Source organism: Thermomyces lanuginosus (assembly GCF_041956635.1).
Source record: "Thermomyces lanuginosus strain ATCC 200065 unplaced genomic scaffold VTN49scaffold_35, whole genome shotgun sequence".
Classification (NCBI taxonomy): domain Eukaryota; kingdom Fungi; phylum Ascomycota; class Eurotiomycetes; order Eurotiales; family Trichocomaceae; genus Thermomyces; species Thermomyces lanuginosus.
The window spans coordinates 678331-697703 of record NW_027192369.1 but is presented as its reverse complement, the minus strand read 5'-3'; the positions used below and the strand labels follow the sequence as shown (position 1 = coordinate 697703).

The 19373-nt window shown below is 55.7% G+C and overlaps 6 protein-coding genes across 6 annotated transcripts; 5 read left to right on the top strand and 1 right to left on the bottom strand.

Annotated features, from left to right (window-relative positions):
- Positions 1-229: 229 nt before the first annotated feature.
- Positions 230-2751, top strand: VTN49DRAFT_5700 (uncharacterized protein; the record flags this gene model as incomplete). Its single annotated transcript, XM_069413787.1, has 4 exons — positions 230-255; positions 306-339; positions 394-734; positions 783-2751. 4 exons carry the CDS (start codon positions 230-232, stop codon positions 2749-2751), a joined length of 2370 nt encoding a protein of 789 aa, XP_069266423.1.
- A 1333-nt stretch (positions 2752-4084) lies between these two features.
- On the top strand, positions 4085-5908 carry VTN49DRAFT_5699 (uncharacterized protein; the record flags this gene model as incomplete). Its single annotated transcript, XM_069413784.1, has 6 exons — positions 4085-4158; positions 4244-4271; positions 4350-4414; positions 4466-4500; positions 4556-5697; positions 5750-5908. 6 exons carry the CDS (start codon positions 4085-4087, stop codon positions 5906-5908), a joined length of 1503 nt encoding a protein of 500 aa, XP_069266422.1.
- Positions 5909-6304: 396 nt separating this feature from the next.
- Positions 6305-9914, top strand: VTN49DRAFT_5698 (uncharacterized protein; the record flags this gene model as incomplete). Its single annotated transcript, XM_069413783.1, has 5 exons — positions 6305-6467; positions 6525-8309; positions 8359-9164; positions 9217-9543; positions 9600-9914. 5 exons carry the CDS (start codon positions 6305-6307, stop codon positions 9912-9914), a joined length of 3396 nt encoding a protein of 1131 aa, XP_069266421.1.
- Positions 9915-10564: 650 nt separating this feature from the next.
- Positions 10565-13119, top strand: VTN49DRAFT_5697 (uncharacterized protein; the record flags this gene model as incomplete). Its single annotated transcript, XM_069413782.1, has 3 exons — positions 10565-10662; positions 10721-10842; positions 10898-13119. The coding sequence occupies 3 exons, from the start codon at positions 10565-10567 to the stop codon at positions 13117-13119; spliced, it is 2442 nt and encodes an 813-aa protein (XP_069266420.1).
- Positions 13120-14041: 922 nt separating this feature from the next.
- Positions 14042-16997, bottom strand: VTN49DRAFT_5696 (uncharacterized protein; the record flags this gene model as incomplete). The annotated part of the gene is made up of 2 exons (XM_069413781.1): positions 14042-15653; positions 15706-16997. 2 exons carry the CDS (start codon positions 16995-16997, stop codon positions 14042-14044), a joined length of 2904 nt encoding a protein of 967 aa, XP_069266419.1.
- A 593-nt stretch (positions 16998-17590) lies between these two features.
- On the top strand, positions 17591-19373 carry VTN49DRAFT_5695 (uncharacterized protein; the record flags this gene model as incomplete). The annotated part of the gene is made up of 3 exons (XM_069413780.1): positions 17591-17716; positions 18097-18316; positions 18928-19373. The coding sequence occupies 3 exons, from the start codon at positions 17591-17593 to the stop codon at positions 19371-19373; spliced, it is 792 nt and encodes a 263-aa protein (XP_069266418.1).

Sequence of the window (19373 nt, the reverse complement as noted above, 5' to 3'; positions counted from 1 at the left end):
ATAGGCGGCAAATAGAAGAGATTCACGATATTATTGGTCAGTCCTGTGCGACGATATACCCAAACAGGTAAGACTATTATCATTTTTGGTAGCTGCCACGACCCTCTAGTATCTATCAGGGCGCAGTGCTCATCGCGATCCGTTTACTCTCTGCAGCGACAGTTGGAGCTGAACCGCAACTGTGATTTGTCTCGTGAGGCATCGCTGACGAGACCAGCGGTTGGGCACGATGCCAGTCGTCAAAGGGGGCGTCTGGTAAGTGATTTCGCGTCTGCTAGATCATTGCTTGGACTGACGCCATCCAGGACCAATATTGAAGATGAAGTTCTTCGAGCAGCGGTACGCCTTGAAATCGATATCAACGCACCGACTATTGGCTGACATGATAAATAGGTCTCGAAGTATGGGCTGAATCAGTGGGCGCGAGTGTCGTCGCTGCTCTCGCGCAAGACCCCGAAGCAGTGCAAGGCGCGATGGCAGGAGTGGCTGGATCCGAGTATCCGCAAGATCGAGTGGTCGAGGGAGGAAGATGAAAAGCTTCTGCATCTCGCAAAGTTGATGCCGACGCAATGGCGGACGATCGCGCCAATCGTTGGACGGACTGCAACGCAGTGTTTGGAGAGATATCAGAAGCTGCTGGACGAAGCCGAAGCGAGGGAGAATGATGAGTTGGGTTTGGGAGGACCCGGGTCCGAGGCACAGGCGCCGAGCGCTGATGATGTCCGAAGACTGAGGTAAGCATCCAGGAGTTTCTGTTCTGCAATCGTAGCTAACAATACTAGACCTGGAGAGTTGGATCCCGATCCCGAATCGAAGCCCGCTCGCCCCGATACGATTGACCTCGACGAAGATGAAAAGGAAATGCTCAGCGAAGCCCGCGCTCGCCTGGCCAATACACAGGGCAAGAAGGCGAAGCGAAAGGCTCGCGAGCGCCAGCTGGAGGAATCGCGCCGACTCGCTGTGCTGCAAAAGCGCCGAGAGCTCAAAAGTGCGGGGATCAACGTCAAGGTTGTGACGACCAAGAAAGGCGAAATGGACTACAATGCGGACATCCCGTTCGAGAAAGCTCCGGCGCCCGGATTCTACGATACGACGGAGGAACAGGCCCGCAACGAGCGCCAGCGAGAGATGTTCGATCCCCGAAAAATCCAACTGGCAGGAAAGCGCAAAGGAGAGCAAGATGAGGAAGCCGAACGCAAGAAGCGAAAGAGCGACAAGAACTCAACGTTTGCGGCGGCAGCCAAAGCCGGACGCATGCAAAAGATTCGGGAGGCTGAACAGATGAGCAAGCGACGGCCCCTCAATCTTCCCGCGCCGCAAGTCAGTGAGAGCGAGCTGGAGGACATTGTCAAGATGGGCTTGGCTGGTGACCGAGCAGCCAAAATGGCGGGAGAGGAGAACGACAGTACTCGAGGTTTGGTTGGCAACTATTCCACCATCGTGGGAGGGACTCCGATCCGCACGCCACAAGCGCCACCGCAAGAAGATCACATCGCCAACGAGATTCGCAATATCAAGGCGTTGACAGAAACGCAATCGTCACTTTTGGGTGGGGAGAATGCGCCCCTTCACGAGGGGCCCGGCTCGACGGGTTTCGAAGGCATCACACCGCGCAAACAAGATATCGTAACACCAAATCCTATGGCCACACCATTCCGTCAAGCTGCGGGCGGCGTCGGTGCCACTCCTATTCGCGGGGGAATTGGCCCTGGGGCAACCCCTCTCCGAACACCTCGAGATCAGTTCGCTCTGAATAAGGATGCTGGCGGCCAGCTTGTTGGAGCCACTCCACGTGAAATCAAGATTCAGGAGAATCTGATGCGCCGGAAAGTCCGTAGTCAGCTGGCATCGCTCCCCAAGCCGAAGGAGACGGAATGGGAGTTGGAAGAGCTCCCGTCCGAATCCCCCGAGCCTGTCACGGGCCCAGAGGCCATCGAAGAAGATGCTGCGGAACGGGACCGTAGAAATGCTGAACTGCGTCGGAAGCAAGCAGAAGCCGAATTCCGGCGTCAGACACAGGTTATTCAAAAGTCTTTGCCACGTCCAAGCTCCTTGAATGTCACTGCGCTACTGGAGCGGGCATCCCAGGTCACTGACCCAATCGAGAGGTTGATCGCAGAAGAGGCTGCCATCCTCATTGCCAACGATGCACGAAAGCATCCGGTTCCCGGAGCCAAGGTGGAGGGTAAGGTCCCGGCCCTTGAGCGATTGGACGATGCACATCTTGATGCCGCACGGGAGGCGATCGCCAAAGAGCTGGACTCGGATGATCTCAAGCAGCGGTGGCAAGCCGATTTCGAGAGCTCGTGGACGTCGCTGCGTGACTCGGGTGCTCTGCCGGGTCTGAGCGCGTACGATGATGAGGAGGGCAACTACTTGGAGCAAGAGCAACGCATGATTGACATGTTTGATAACGTGCAAGAGGCCCTCATGGCCACCGCGGAGCAAGGCAACAAGCTCGAGAAGAAGCTAGCCCTACATTACGGTGGGTATCAAGCTCGAGCAAAGACGCTGCGATCCAAAATCGTCGAAGCCAGCGCCGCTCTCGAGAAGGCCAAGATCGACCTCGACACCTTCCGCACCCTTCAGATTGCCGAGGATGGTGCGCTGTCTCGACGCCTTGAGAAGCTGCGTGATGAGGTCAGCTTCATCACTCGGCGCGAACGTGAGGCACAGGAATTGTATCGGTCGCGCAAAGAAGAGCTGGAGGAACTTGAGGCAGCAGTGCCGGTGGTCAATGGAGCACATTGATGGTTTTATATCTACTATCATGACCACCATGTACTTAGAATCCTATTGCTGGCCGTTGAAAATAATGTATGTGAAATGCAGCAGCTGCTGTCACAGGACGTTTCTGATCCCCATTATGCATCTAGCCGGTGAATACCATCTAACCTACATCTCTTCGTGCCAACTTTCCACTTCCGTACCCAATCAAAACAGAGACCGAGTGGTATGCGAACCACTGCGGACCAATAATGAGCCCGTACGGAGTACTCTCCATCCTCTCCAGCTTCGTCCCGTTCCCTGCGACTTCTCGAAAAGAGACCTTCCTTCTACTATCGACGTTCGGCACCAAAGACGCGAGGTTCACACGCCAGTGCAGACGCAACCGATTCATCAAGTGAGGCAAGACCGAAACAGAGCTCTACAGTATCTCTCTTGCCATGACCATCTAGCTTATATTTTCATTAAGATGGATTGGGTATGTCGGAGGACAGTGAGTCTCCATGCAGTTATTTTATCCACTACCCACCGTTGTTCCCGATCCTATACTCTGCCGGAATAGTAGGCTCGTAATTTTTTTTATTTTTTTTTTTTTCCCTTCTGCTAGAACACTTCATATTTGTGTATAATGATTTTCATTGCGTCGGTATCGAGACGGGCAAAGACGACTTTGGATTCAACGCGGATGCATCACCTACGAAACTTGGATTTCGGGTTCCTGACAGGCATGCTCGACCGGAGAGTAACGTGAGGGAAAGCAGCTCTTCCAGTGCATCACGCACATGCCGCCCGTCCTCCTAAGCCAGTAAATTGTTAGTCGGCAGAATTAGAGAGATCATCTGCTCGTATGCCTCGCTTCCCCTGGGCCCTCTGGACACTTCATTACCTGCATGAACAGTCATTTCGCTGGCAAAAATGTAGCTTTCATACTCCCGGTACTTCTGCTGTATATGTGTCACGTGACCGTTACATCTCGTCCAAAGTGTAGTTACGTAGCAGGGAGAAATTAGACCGAGGTACATATTCAAAGAATACATCTTGACCTGAAATTATTGGCATATACTCAGTCTCGGAATTTCGACAAGAAATAGTAAAAAGTTGACACTATTGGCGTCGTGTTATGGTTGTCAACAAAGCAGGAATTAGGGTTGGACTCTTTGACGATAAGAAGGGGCTACCAGAACGGAGTGATGCGGTGGAGAGTCAACCTCCCAACCTGGACCAGTTGATCCCGAACCCGCCACCCTAACGAAAAAGTCCATCAAAATCGCCAGCCTTTACCCGTTTATTTCATCGCAAAAACCACCCTGGACAACTCCACGGCCATCGCAGTCGTTGCTACAGCGTCCCTGGCACCATGGTGGCCCGAGACGACGCGACCGGGACGCCCGATCCCGTTGAAAAGGGGTTCGCCACCCTGAATACGCTCAGGTACGTCGTGCTTTCAGTCGGAAAAGCCATCCTAGGCATTTTCGACCCCTAGTTCCACGGTCGCATGTGCTTACTTTGATGATAGGATTGGTGTGAAGGCTATGGTAGAGAAAGTGAGTTGCTGACCTGGCCGGGTGAAAACCCTGCCGTTGAAAGTCACGTGATCATATGAGGCCTAACCCCAATGCTAGGATGGCGAGTATCGGAAAGCAGAGCTGTTGTCAATGCGGACGCGGGGAGATGTTCCATATTTCTAGTAAGTCGATTCTTGCCAAGTATGCGCGTACTGTGCTGACAGGGTCGTTAGTGTCCACTATGTGGATTTCAACAAGCGACTTGATGGTATGGATTGCGATGTCGACATTGTCTGGACGAACGGGCTGACATTTCTCTCTAGAATGGATCCCGGCCTCCAGAATCGATCTCAGCCAAGAGGTTGAATGGCCGGCACCGGAAAAGCCGGACAAAAAGAAAGCATCAGGCGGACAGAAAGCTCCTGGCAAGAATCAGAAGCGAGCCCGCACAGAGAGCCGGGATGTTTCTGCAACACCCGATCTGTTGACGGGGAAGAATACCAATGTCAGCAAGGCCCCCCGACCGGCAAAGGCCGGTGGCAAAGAGAACCGTGTCGATGGCACGCCGCATCCCTTGCCAGAGGGCGCTTCTGCCTCGGACACCCCGAAACAAGCGTCGGAAGATGTAGAGATGATGGACGTGAGTTTCACAGACGCTAAGGCTGAAGGGGAAGAAATGAAGACCATGACTCGCGAAGAGGAGATTGAGAAGCTCCGAACCAGCGGCAGCATGACACAGAATCCGACAGAAATCCACCGGGTGCGCAACCTGACCCGTCTGCAGATGGGCAAGTATGAAATGGAGCCATGGTATTTCTCGCCGTACCCGGAGTCCTTCCAGGACGCCGAGTTGATTTATATCGACGAGTTCTGCCTGAGTTATTTTGACAATCGGCGTGCCTTTGAGCGACACCGCAAGAAGTGCACGCTTGTCCACCCGCCGGGCAATGAGATCTATCGTGATGATCACATTTCTTTCTTCGAGGTCGACGGCCGGCGCCAGCGCACCTGGTGCCGCAACCTGTGCCTTCTCAGTAAGCTCTTCCTCGATCACAAGACATTGTACTATGACGTCGATCCTTTCCTGTTCTATTGCATGTGCACCCGGGACGAAACTGGCTGCCACCTGGTCGGCTACTTTTCAAAGGAGAAGGATTCCGCCGAAGGATACAACCTTGCCTGTATTTTGACGCTCCCGCAGTATCAGCGACGTGGCTACGGCCGGCTCCTGATCCAATTCAGCTATGAGCTGAGCAAGCGGGAAGGAAAGCAAGGGTCTCCGGAGAAGCCTCTCAGTGACCTAGGCCTGCTCAGCTATCGACAGTACTGGCGGGAGGTTCTGCTTGATATCCTGCTTGAGCCCGGTCGCGAGTCCGTCAGCGAGAGTGAGCTGGCGCAGCTCACTGCAATGACGGATAAGGATGTCCACGAGACCTTACTCGTACTCAACCTGCTCCGTTATCATGTAAGCTTGAACCCCGTGATTCCTCATGAAACAGCTTCTGACCTGGCGACAGAGGGGCAACTGGGTTATTGTGCTACCGGATCACATCGTCGAGCAGCACAGAAAGCGTCAAGAGAAGGAGAAGCAGAAAGGCGTTAGAAAAATCGATCCTTCGAAGCTTCAGTGGAAACCACCTGTTTTCACGGCTGCCAGCAGGACTTGGAACTGGTGATGTACTCTTACTCTGTGGTCTGTTTTTGACAGCGTCGGCGTTTCAGTGCGTTTCTGGGAGGTCTCGGGCGTTATGGTATGGGTTAGATGGTTTGTATCAGCTGGTTTTGCACTAGATTCGTAATTTTTGAACTGGGATATTCTGTCAGCTGTCGCAGGGACGTAATTGCTTGTTTGATGACCGAATGAACACGACTATCGAAGCTTCATGTCCAGCTTCCGTTTTGATTCTGTATCCAAGTCGAATACGGAGTATAATTGGCTGTTAATATAACCAATGAGAAGCCCGGGATTATCGGCGCAAATCTTATCAATGCTTAGTCATCCAAGGATTTTATCTGATGTCTGCAAGAGAAAGTCGAGAAGAGCATCTCGAGAAGCATTCCACGCAACTAAAATGGGCAATGCTGGCGTGCCGGGCCCTCGAGTAAAGCGGCGCAAAATCTCGGCAGAGAGGAGCGGAGATGCGGCAAGCAGCGGCGCCGGATCGATCACCTCCCACAAGCAACTCCGGCGTCTGCTGCTGCTGAAGCAGGATTCGCCCTCGGAGACGCGGCTAGGTATGCGCGAGGCTCGGTCGTTGGACGGCTGAAGGTGCATAGCTGATGAGACAGCAGGGATTAATGCGTTCAAGGATTTCCTCAATTCCATTAACCAGCCCGAACACGAAAGTGAGAAACCCAAGAAACTGGAAATCTTGAAAGCCTACTGCGACTCGCAACGAATTCCCGGCAGCGAAGACTCCCCAGACGCCTGTTTCCCGGATCTTATTCAATGCTGGAGGTTTGCAGACACAAACAACAATGACAGTTTGCTGGTGCTGGTGCCGTCGGTCCTGGCGATCTTCCTGAGAACTGTGTCATCGCAGCTGGAATTTCGTGACTTTGGTGTCGCCCTGTGCAGGCACTTGCTGCAGAAGGAGCAGCTGCGGCTGTTTAACCGTAATTTGACATCGCAGAAGGCCAAGGAGCATCTGATTTCGCCATGTTTGCGTCTGCTCACCGAGATCGTTGGCTTCGATGGCGGGGCTGTAGCGCGGCTCGCCCACGCAAAACGGGATATCGTTCTTAAACGGCTCGATATTTTTCTGACACCGAATAAAGCACAAACGGAAGGCGACTCGGAGGATGCAAAGAAGTCGACTCTGCGACGCAATGCGCAGCGCCTGGTTCTTGCGAACTTGCGGTTTCAGCATGGTTCAGCAAAGAGCGAGTTCATCGAGCAGCACAAGATCATGAGGGCCTTTTTGGAGCACGTTCGACGCGACCCGCCCGAGATCGTGGCCGACATCGTCAAGGCGATTGAGCAGGACATTGCCCAGGATGCTTCGGTCCCACGGAGTACAAAGACCAAGTTCTTCAACCGTTGGAACCTGGAGCGTCTGGTTACGTTGTACGGCTACGATCAGGATCTGGATGACTCTGTGCCTGAGGATACTAGGATTGCCAATCAGATTCACAGAGTCCTTACAAAGGTCTGTACGAAGCCCGAGATGGGCGTTCTCCTGTCCCAGAACGGCTGGTATCCGCCCGGATATGACCCCGAGTCCCCCGAAGAGGTCGACGAAGGATACATCGATCTGGGGCTGGATTCGCCTTATTACGAGGACCGCTACTGGGAGAACGTGCCTGTCCGGAACGGAACTCTGGCAGCTCTCGCACAAGTTCTTCGTCCAGAAACAGACACCCGTCAGATGGAGCTGTTGCTACAGATGTTCAGGGTCGCGCCCGAGCTCATTGCAGACTACTTCACGAAGCGGGTCATGTTTACATCAGATCCCAAGGCTACACCGTCGTGGTTGGGTGAATCTGCCTTCTTGTTCTCGACGGTCCAGCTGCCCGTCCCGGCGCACTGTGGCTGGAAAGGCGGATACCCTGTTATGCCTCCTCCAGTCTCGATCGTCCTAGAGAACATCCTGCCACGGCCGTTGACCCAAAAGATTCTGACAAGGTGCCTAAATCAAAACGCAGAGATCGTCACCTTGTTCGCTGTTCGTATACTCACGGCTTCGATTCGGAAGCTGCGGAGTGTTCTGAAGATGTTCCTGGATGATCAAGGATATCGCCAGGACCTGTGGATGCAGGCGGCCGACAGGCTGCGCGATGAGTTCTGTAACCGTTGCCCGTCCTTAAAGGATGTGATTCTTGCATTCAAGCGGACGGCTAGCGATGATATCCAGCAACAGGATGCCATCATGGAGCTAGTGGCCCTATTTTACGAAATTCTCCCCCTGGCGGCAGCGGAAGTAGAATTCGACGTCACGTTGACTTTGACTGAAATCCTCGGCAAGCTTGAGAAACCGGATCTGTCTTCGGATGATTCAGAGACATTGTTGGGTTTCTTGCAGCATACTCTGACTGTCGCGGAATGGCAATCATCGATGCGCTGGTGGCAGCATCCTGGTAAGTTTCGGTCATCTGCTGCAGGTCGAGTTCAGCTAACAGAGATCAGCCTCCTTGCAATACTCCGCCTTCACCAGCATCCTCAAAGTTGTCGTTCAGACACCGGACAATCCCTCCATGAGGCAAACCTGGAAATTGCTCCAGGCTGTGCTCTTCCAGCATCATGCAATGATCAACGCTCCAGCCTCGTTCGATGCATTGCTGTCCAGTCTGAAATCATCGGATTCCGACTCGCTCCACGTGCAGTTGCAATTTCTCGACAATTGCCTGACCCGCATCTCCAAGCAACCTGTCCATTATCGGGATATTGTAGACTCGCTTCGCAAGGATACACCGCAAGAAGAACGACGACCATTGAGTCCGTTGGTGGGGGCCATCCAAGAGCAATGGGCTTTCGTGGTCAAAGCGAACGATTCCGATCGTGAGAAGGTCGTCGCTGCGTGGGTTGGCTCGTTCCTTGCGAAACTGAAGGAAGCCGGGGAAGACGGTGCCGCGTTGGATACGGTGCGCCTGAACCTGGTGGAGCAGTCTGAGTCGAAGAAGGCCAAGTCGACTTTCAAAAAGGCGTTCAAGGGCTTGGATGTTAATCACGAGGCCGCGGATATTCCTGCTCCTGCCAAGGACACGCAGCCCCAACCAAAGCTTAAACCATCGGCTGACATCGCTGAGGTGTTTGGTCCTTTGCCTTCGGAAAGCAAGAACCACACATCCCTGCAAAAATGGGAGAGCGAAGAGCTGGAGATGGCCATCGACAACGGCCGTGTGCGAGACCTGATTCTCTTCTTGTGTTCGGAGCATGAAGAGATTCGGCGGCAGGCCTTTGCGGCTATTAGCCGTCTTATGGTGAAAGTCAAGGTACGCTTCGCGTTTGACAGCCGACATTGAACTTGGACTGACAATGATGAAGAATTCCAAATACACAGAGTGGCGAGCGACCTATATCCTCCTGGGCGAATTGAGGGAGACAGCCAGCCAATTCGGCCTCGACCGACCGCTTCCGTACATTGTTGGCGAGTGTGCTGCCAGCTGCCTAGAGGTGCTGACAGACCCGCTGCATTTCATGTACGCCAAAGTCAACAAGTTCCTCCAAAAATACCCCAGCTGGGAGGTTGGCAAGATCCCGTCCTATTGGATCGATAAGGTCTTTTTGCAGGCGTCAGAGGTAGAGGGCCGACACATGGATGAGGTCCGATGGCTCTTGTCGATATTACTACGAGGCGCCCGAACCGCGCAGGTGAGTACATCCACTTCTTGTCGTCCGGTACTTGGATATCTGATCATTCTTCGCAGGACGTGGATATCTACCGCCGGGCCAAAGTGTTCGAGCATCTGCTCGTTCTCTACAGCTGGCCAGATCTCGACGTATCAGTCAAGAAAACCATCCTGCACATCTTGTACCGCATTATCCAGGCTGGAGGCAGCACCGTGCTCGTCACTCGAGCCGCAATCGTTCACTGGATCGCCCAGCGCATCTCCATGGGCGACCCTCACGAGGCACTCCTCCGGCCGCTGGCGCGCATTGTTTACGACACGGCCGATCACGACCGGGTAGACCGATGGAGTCAGGGAGGAATTCCGCAGGTTCTAGAGGGTGTTGGAGCATAGACATGGCTACTCTGTAATATTACGGGCTACGAAGTATGACAAGAGCTTTGATAGAGGACACTGCACTATTGGCACATTTCGGACGCCGCAAAACTACGGTGTGCACAATAAGACGGAAGCGAAGTTTCCCTTTTGGGCGATTTGCCTCTGGAACAACTTTTCCCCTCGCTGAACCAGACACCTGAAGACCAAGGCAGGATAAGAGACAGGATTTCCTTCGCGACGGCCCTGTTTGAGGGTTGTATTTTCGAGTATCTCTCGATTTAACAGACATTTCGTGTCCTTTCCCGAGGCCTTTTGAACGGCTTTTGCTCTCTCCGACTGGTCAATTGTAGCAAAGTGTTCGACAGATCCTCATTTTGACCGCTTTTTTTTTCTACCTTATTTTGATCTATCTGGTTTCTCTGTCCTTCGCCACGAGCTTCTCATGCTGGACTTTTAATTTGGCTGCTATCGTTGCTCTGGTTGGCGCTGTCTTGGGTTCTGAGAACGTGCGCTTACTACGAGACATACAACCAACCCCGACATTAATTGACGAGAAACGAAACACTTGACGCCCGCTCGCCCTCTCAACATGCAATATTTCTGAGTTTGACTCTTCTTCATTTCTTCCTTGATTTGAACAACGTTTCTTGCGCACGCTCTCGCCAATGGCGCGCCGGTATGAGATCGAGGAGTTGCTATGGCTGCGCAACTCCCCGCTAGTGACCCGGCCAGAGAAGCTCCCCCCGGTCGAGGAATGGATGGGGTGAGTGCCTGAACCCTAGAATGTTCGGAGATGGTCGCTAATGGAATTTAACTTGCAGCCCAATTCCCGACCCGAATACAAAGCGATATAGCAAGAACTCAGACCAACATCAGAATGATTCGCCGGGAAATCGGAGGCCGAACCTCTTCGATAACCGACACAATTCGCGCCTCTCGTCAGGTACGTGGAGATCTGCGTTCACAAGTGAGTCGTATGCTAAAACAGTGCTATGTAGAGGATATCGTCCTTGGCCCTCCCAGAACATCATTTTCGTCAGCTTCAAGGTCATATGGAAAAGGGTCGAACGATGCCAATGATCGCACATCTAGATCCAACGACGGTGATGATGATCGAATAGGATTCAGAGAAAAGTTTTTCCGAGAACGCGATGGCGACTCAGACCGTCGAGATCAGCGATATGGTCCTTCCGGCAGCCGTCGAGGCGACCGAGAAGATTGGAATGCTGGCCGATCGCGTCGCTCGTATGGTGAAGATCAGGATGGTCGACCTAGGCGAAACGGGGTCGACTCTGACCGATGGGACCGAACAGACTCGGGCTCCGGTCGCGGGTTTAGGGACAAGGAAGGTCGTTTTGACAAGGAAGGGCGGTTCCCGAGACGGGATGGGCCACGTGGAAGACACGAACAGAGTTGGTTCCGAGACGAAGGGACGTCTGGGGCTGATGGGGCGGAGCCTGATGAGGAGAAGCCGTCGTACCGGAGCCGGGACTGGCGCCGCGACCGACACCCAGCAGACCGCGACTGGAATCGTGGCACGCGAGTTGAGCCGGAGCCGGAGTGGCTGGACTCGACGGACCGCGGTGAACGGAAGCCGGCGCACACGCAGGAGGATTTTCAGAGGTGGAAGGAGAGAATGAAAGCGAGTTCCGGGCAGGCATCAGCGGAAGAAAAAAAGGAGGCCGCAGCAGCGACGCAGCCTGCACATGAGCAGCGCAAGGCGGAGCCCAGCCATCTCGACGGTGAACTGTTTGCCGCGCCCAAGGCCGGCTCGCTGCAGGTGGATACCGGATTGGAGAAATTCTTTGGAATTCTCGGGGATGTCAAACCAGCTGCGCAGGAAGTCAGCACGCCGGGTTCGACCGAGTCGGGGCCGAAGCGAGAGATGGGATCGGTCAAGGGGGCCAAGTCGTCGCGCTTTGCGGGCATTTTCAGCCCGCCGCCGGGTGAATCGAAAGAGACAGATTCGAAGACGCAGACGGATCACCCCGTATCGACGACAGATGAAGATCAGGAAGGTTTCAAACGGATATTGCAGATGTTGGGCAACACCAAGTCGCGCAATTCGACACCGAAAGTGGACAATAGCCAACCGGCACAAGCACCGAGCTTCCCAGCACCCGAGGGCGGACGACCGTCGCCGGGGACATCACATGCGGAACACATGTACGGGCCGCGAGATCCGCAGGCCCAGATGCGTGACCGAGAGAATCTTCTCCGCCTGATGCAGCAGGTGAGGATTTCATCACCGACTGGGTCAGTCCCGGGTTCTTCCGCGCCTGTATCCGCACCGACGGCCGGAAACTTGCCGCCAGAGCTGCTGGGGCGACCGGGGAGTGTTCAAAAGGGCGTCCTGGACGACCCGGCGATTGCACACATTCAGCGACCGGCCAACGAGGAGCCGAATGAAGCTGCACGGCGGGCAATGGGTTATTTTGACCAGGGCTATTCTGGCGGGGGCCAGGCCACGGCCGGCCCGATGCGGTCACCACTGGAGATGCAAAGGCCGCCAGGCCTCGAGCACCAGATGCCGCCGCCGCTGCCCCCGGGATGGGCTGGCCAGCAACAAGCGCAGGCGAATCCGCATGCCCAGGGCTCGCTAGCGCCGCCGCCGGGTTTGCCGACGCCGAATCGGGGGCCTGGCTACGGGATGCACATGCCGCATGCACCTCCGCCGCCACCATCTCTTCAAAGCCCGCCCCCTGCCGGCAACAACGAGTCCGGCCCACGCGGTGTATTCCCGCGCGGAGCAGCACCGGCAACGACCAGCTCGCCGGCAAACGGGAGCGCCTTTGGGCCGCCTCACCATCTTCCCCACCATCCTCATCACCCACCACCACCACCAGGCATGATGCCGCCGACTGGTCCGCCCATTCCTCCGGGATTCATGAACATGATGAATCCGAACATGAACCCTACATCCACGACAATGGGCCTCAACTACCATCATGGTCACCACCCGGCACATCTGCCGGCCGGCTTACAACAGCAGCAGCAGCAACAACAGCGGCAAACCTCTTCACCTGAGACCCCCGCCGGAAATTACCCGTCATCACGGCAGTTACTGGAGATGTTTGCGCAGGCGCAGGCGGGCGGCCATCATAATACTAATCCAGCTACGGCGACGAGCGCAGCCACAACCGCTGCTGCCGCTGCCGCTGCCGCTGCCGCAGCAGCCGGTCATCACGGTGGTCCGATGATGGGGCAGTACCACCAGTGACGGGCACCAACCGAGTGACTCGGGTGATGGATTGATTCTATTCTCTGCTTTACTTGATATTGCGTTTTATACTTTCCCTCCGTTATCCGATTAACCTACCTGCCTCCCTGATTGATCAATAGCCTAACGAACGACTGAATGGAAATCGAACGTATGAATATCAATCATGAGCTTATCGCTCCATCATCCTATAATATCTTTCCAGAGTATCGTAGCTTTGCCAAGTCGTCGACATGATTGGCTCCCTCATCTCATGGGCGAAGGTTTTCGTCTAGGATACATATACAGGAGAAGCTAAGCTAGCCAGCTCACTCCACAAGGCTGACACCAAGCTAGAGCTGAAGCAGATCGCAGATCGATCAAATATCAAATATCAATAATATATCCATGACCATCTGGCGCCGTCATTATTGAGTCACCCTCAGCCCGGAAAAAAAAAAAAAAAAAAAAAAAAAGTAAGCCCAAACCGATTCCATTTTCATTTTCCTCCATTATACCCTAGATATTCCCTTACCCATTTCCCCCCCAAAAACTAAAAATAAACCTATAGAGACAGGGAAAAAGGAAAACAGAAAAATGGATGATAATAATTAAATCAAATCAAACGCTTTCCTGTAAGTACCAAGAAGAAAAAGAAATAAAAAATCCCAGCCCAGAAAATAATGACCCACGCATGGAGAATAATAATAATAAGAATGATGAATTAAGTCCGTAGCCATATCGGAAATATCATCGATCGCATCACATAGCAAAGAGTTTCCAACGCAAAGCAGAAAGAAAAGTCGAGAGTTATGTTTTTTTTAAATGAGGACCCTGTCCCGAACCCGAACCGAACGAACCCGAACGTCGAAAGGAAAGGAAAGGAGTACACATGATATCGCGGAGATAATAGAACACATGAATGGGTTGAATCGTTCTCATGTTACAGGTCGCTCCATACCGCGGAGAGCCACCCCGATGGGTATCCCACCTCGCTGTCGGTCAGGTTCGACCATGTGTCGCATGTGCTGCCCTCGATGAATGCGACGACGTCATCGCCGCCGAGACTCGCGGTCCAGATTGTGCTTGAAGAGCTCAAGCTGCCCGCTGTGGGGCCCGGGGTGGGTATCGACGTGGCTGAGGTGAGAGGGTGGGAAGATGTGGCCGTTGTGGCGAGCGCGGGTGGGCTGTTGCCGCCGCTGCTGCTACTGCTGGTGCTGGCGCTGCTGGGTGGTGCGGCGACGGTGCTTGGAGGTGGGAGACGCGGGTAGTTATGTGTGGGCGGCGGCGGTGCGGAGGAGGAGTTGATGGGAGGGAGCGAGTGTCCGTATGAAGGAGGAGGAGGGGGACCAGCCCAGGAGCTGAGCGGTTGCAGTCGATTGCCGGTTGCGGCCGGTGAAGGCGGGAATGCGGTGCTCTGCTGAATCGAAGGCAGCGAGAAGCCCGACTGCGGGGGCAGAGGTGTGCGACCTGGCGGTGGTGGCAGACTCGGGCGACGGTCGAGCTCGTTGGTGTCGGGTTTGGGCGCAAGAGATGTGGCGTTGCCGCTGCTGGTGGAAGGAGCGCTTGTTGCCGCGATGGTGGGAGAATTGGAGGGCCCCGCGGTGCCGTTGACAACCACCCATGACTCGCGCCGGGGAAGAGCTGCCGGCGACGGAGAGTCACCCGACTCGCTCTTGACCGCGTCGCTACCCGAGGGCAGTATCGGAGCGGCAACCTGGCCCGCAGAGGCAGCCGTTCCATCGTCGGCGTCCTCTTGCAGCCGGTCCTCGGTCTCGCCAGACTCCAAAAACACCTTCTCGAGAACTTTGTGCTCTTCTGGTACTCCTCCGCCCAGCCGGAAGCCGTCAAACTCTGTGTGCGTCGGGGAAGCGGTCGCCCGCGCGTAGTCCTTCTTGACCTTGGTATAGTAGCTGTGTAGCCGGTTCAGCGTGCGGAACCAGCCAACGGCCATCGTCAATCGCGGCCGCATGTCACGCAGGATCTCCAGCGACCTCCGTGTCATCACTGTTGCCGGCGCCGGCGCCGGCGAGGAGCCGCTGCTCGTGATATCCGCCGATGATCGCCGTGCCGTCAGCATCCCTTCGACGTCCATCTGGCCAAAATGCGTTGCGTAGACTCCCAGCAACGTCGCATGGTACAGCGCAAAGCCCACCAGTGGTGACTCCACCAGCACGCCGCGCTCCTGACACGCCTTCGCCAGGTCCATCACCTGCCGTGCCGCGCGGAACACCTCCCGCGCGCTGTCCCGCCAGAACCCTTCCGGCGCCGCGTACTTGTCGCGCGAGTACGTCGGTTCGTCCAAGGGGCCCATCGGTTCGCTGCAGCGCAGCGGCAAGAACGGCAGGTAGGCGCGGTGTAGCACCATGACGGAGAGAAAGTACACAACATGCATCACCGTGTACGACGGCAATGTGTGTTTGTACATGATGTGGGTGTCAGTGTTGCGCGGCGAGTACTGCAGGTTCCGCGGCAGGTTCTCTTGGAATTCATTCAGCCGACTGCGCAGCTGCGCAAACCGTGACTCGGCTTGCCAGGGTGCATAAGGATCAGACCTGAACTCATTAGCATAAACTCGGCAATGTGACATGTCAAACGGAAACATACCGTCGTCCGCCCGCACAGCTCCATTTGGCGACACTCCCCCAGATCCGAATGATTCGAATTACCCGGCTCAATACCGACTCCTCGGCGCCGACTTCCCAGCGTTCGACGCCGTGGTCGACCGAGTCGCCGCGTTGCAGCGACGGCGACCCCGCCGGTCGCAGCTGGTCATCTGCGTAGCCGAGGCTCTGGCGCAAGCTCGGGATCTGCATGTCTTGAGCGTTCATGCCAAGTGGCCGGCGGCCCGATGAGTCGCACAGGCGCGACGTGCGAACGCGCTCGCCAAAGGCAAATGCATTGTCACTCGGCAGTTGAATACCGAGGTCGCGCACCTTGACCATGCGCGGGCGATACTTGCCGCTGCTCAGGCAGCGATCCAGAATGAAGCAGGCCCAAAACGTGCGCCGCTTGGTCTCCTCCAGAATAATGTCGTCCGAGGACGGCTCGCGCGACTCCCGGCGGCGCGGCAGTCCAAAGTAGTCCGTCTCCCACTTCACTTGGGGCTGCCGTGAGGCCGCCTCGCTGTCCAACTCATACGGGAGACCCATGGCCTGGGACAGACGTATGGCAACGCCGGCATAGACCCAGGCGTTCTTGCCCCGACACATGTCCCACTCATGTAGGGCCAGCATCAGCAGCGCCTGCACACGGCTCAGCTCGGGGACGGCCAAGCCCAAGCCATCGGAGCCTGCCAGGCGGCTGCGCAGGGCGGCTGCATAGTATTCGGAGGCCACGAGCGGATTCGACGGGTTGTTCGGCGTAGGCGGCGAGTGGTAGGCGACCAGCTGCGGGTGGAAGCGGGCCGTTAGGGCCAGGACGCCCAAAAGGATCAGCGGCGACGGTTCGGGCCGTGGCGACTGGCGATCGGGGCCATCGGATGTGGACGACGAGGACACCTGTCGGATCTGGTTGAGAAATGTGGTCGGATGTAGGAAGGGTAGGATAGTTGCATAGTGCGCCTGGAACAGGTCAAACAACGTCTCCCAAACCTTGAGGGTCAGGATGGACGAGTCGAGCACGTCGGCGGCCTTGGTGACATCTCGACCGCCCGAGGTGGTCGGCGCAGTCTTGCGGGAGCGTTGACGTTTCGGACTATCCCAGTCGCCGTTGCGATCGTTGTCCCCGTCAATGGCGGCGGTCAGGTCGCGTTTCGCACCGCCGATAGCGATCGCCGGTGCCGGATAGACACACTCTCTGTTCGAATTCTCGCAGGCCCGACAGGTGGTGTCGATGCCGGCATTGACGCATTTGATCTTGCTGCGGCGACACCGCGAGCAGGCGATGCTGGAGCGCATCTTGGGGCTTCCGGGGCGAGCCGTGGTGATTGATTTCCCGGAGGCACTGTGGAGAGGAGAGAGAAGCTCAAAAGAGGGAGATCAAGTCAAGAATGAGCGGGAGACATGCACTCGGAGTCCGGCAAATGGCCCAAGGGTTCGTGTGATTAGGCAAGACGGGTGACCTGACTGGACGGACTGGAAGGATGGTCGGCCCAAGGGATACCGCGAACAAGAGCCGCGAGCCGGAAAACGAAGGGCCAGGACGAAGACCCGAATCCCCGGAAATTGACCGTCTGGTCTGGTCTGGTCTGGGGGGTCCAGCGGGACGAAGAGGGTCGTCTCTCGGCCGGCGTTCGGGATGTAACTACGCGGCACGAGGCGAAATGGATCCTGTACAATCAAGCACCACTCGGCGAATTCAGGCCCGAACAAGAGGAAATGAAAAGGCAGAGTTCAGTAGAACTCGATACTATGAATTGAGAAACGAGACCATTAGAAAGACTGATGCGCAAGAAATTTCTTTTACTTTTTTTCTTTGGGAACTTTTTTCTGATTACTATTTACTTTTTTTTTTTTTTTTTTTTTTAGTCAGCCACGGACTTCCTGCAGGGATGCGCGCGCCTTCGCCCGAGCGACGGGACACAAGCGGTGGAGATGCTGCCGACCGACCAGGAGTCGACGACTGGCGCAAGCCCGGTGAGTTGGTCTGGTCGATCAAGGCCCCCCAGCCAAACTCTGTCCGTGACAAAGTTCCGTCTCCTTGTCCGTGACTCCGTGCTATCCGCCAGTCCCTGTCCGTGCCTTTTTAGCCTTTCCCCTAGCCGATGCCGGGAAACGGTGAACGAGACCCTGTCCTTGCGCAGGTGACGAAACTCGTATTTTTTTCTGCGTCTCATTTCCCGTCTTCCTACCCTTACTCACCCCCCTGCCTCAGCGTCTCCTGCGGCGGCGCGTTCACTTGCCGATGTGGTGCACGACCCAGGCCAGCGTCTACGGGAACCCTAGCAGGGCTGCACCCCGGAAAGGGACGGTCGGAATCGGATCGGATTGGATTGCAGGCGGCGCAGAGGGCCGGCGCCATTGGATGGCGGGTCTCAGATCTTGGCCTAACCTCTAGTGGGACTGGGCCGTGGTCTGTGCCTCTGTGGTCGCCCGGCTAGGCTCTGGGCTACTGGACTCTGGGGTGAGAATGGGGGAAAAATTGGAGTCGTCTCGGCTGGTCGGCGGTGAGGAGCACTGGCTGTGGTCGGTCGAGCCGGTGAGTTTCTGTGTGCGGGATCCGCCCATGTTGTGTCCTTGCGGCGTCGAATCTTCTGATGCGCTCCTGAATGCGTGCTGTCAATGACTTCATCCCTCTTCATTCCAGCCGGACCGCCAATGGCTCCGAAACTCCCGCAGTGGCCGTGGTTCGGGGGCCGCAGGATTCGGGGTTTGCCGATGGTTCCTTGTGATTGGGTTGGCCAGCGCCGCCGGCAGAAAAGGAATGCGACGCCCGAAGTGGGCGAAGAATGTAACACCGTGTATTACATAACCTGGTCTTTAACCACCTAACATGGAGGTACCGAGTTACCAGAAGTGACTGTCCCAAACGAGTTGGGAATGACTAAGTATTACTGTATCGGGAGAGAGAGAACGCGTGGAACTGTCAACTGGCCCACTGCAAAGAGGATTCCAGATCGGGAGACGACCGGGATGTCCATCCCCGGAATCCTCCCCGCAACGTCGGCTTCTTTGTTCTGTTTGCCTGATCCATCGAGGCCAACCCAACCGAGCAGGTCGACTCGTGGTTCATGCCTGCTGGATACGGGATCATGCGACAAAAGGGGCCGCGGGAGAGACGCATCGGGCAGGGTTCCTATTACTATTCCGGGAATCCCAGCCGATCTGGGAGCTGCAGAGACTTAGTCATCATGGACTGCATGAACTTACATTTGCTTACAGTTTACAGTTTACCACTTTCACCTTCCCAGTCCGTTGGCCGTCGGGATGGACGACCCGACGCAGTGCCCAGCCGCGGCTTTTCGGGATAGGCCGCGAACTGGGTCCGTCAGGCCATCCCACACCCCCCCAGCAATACTACATACAAACCATCACTTGATCAGCCCCCGTGTCGTTTCATTCACCCAAGCGGGAGCCATCGAGCTCCTCACGGCTCCATCTGCATCCCGTCTGAATTACCTCGGCCTACGCGTGCAGCCGTGCGGGGAAACACCGTTGCCAGTCATCACGCTTCGGATGAGAGACCGAAACACGGAGAGTGGGAGCGGAGATTTTCACCAACTCCCCGTCCGATCGCCGCTCGTCGAGGACGAGGCCGCAGCGGACGGATTCGCGATGGTTAATATTAATAGCAGTGGCAAAGGAAGCACGATGACGAGTACGGCGGTGCCTTAG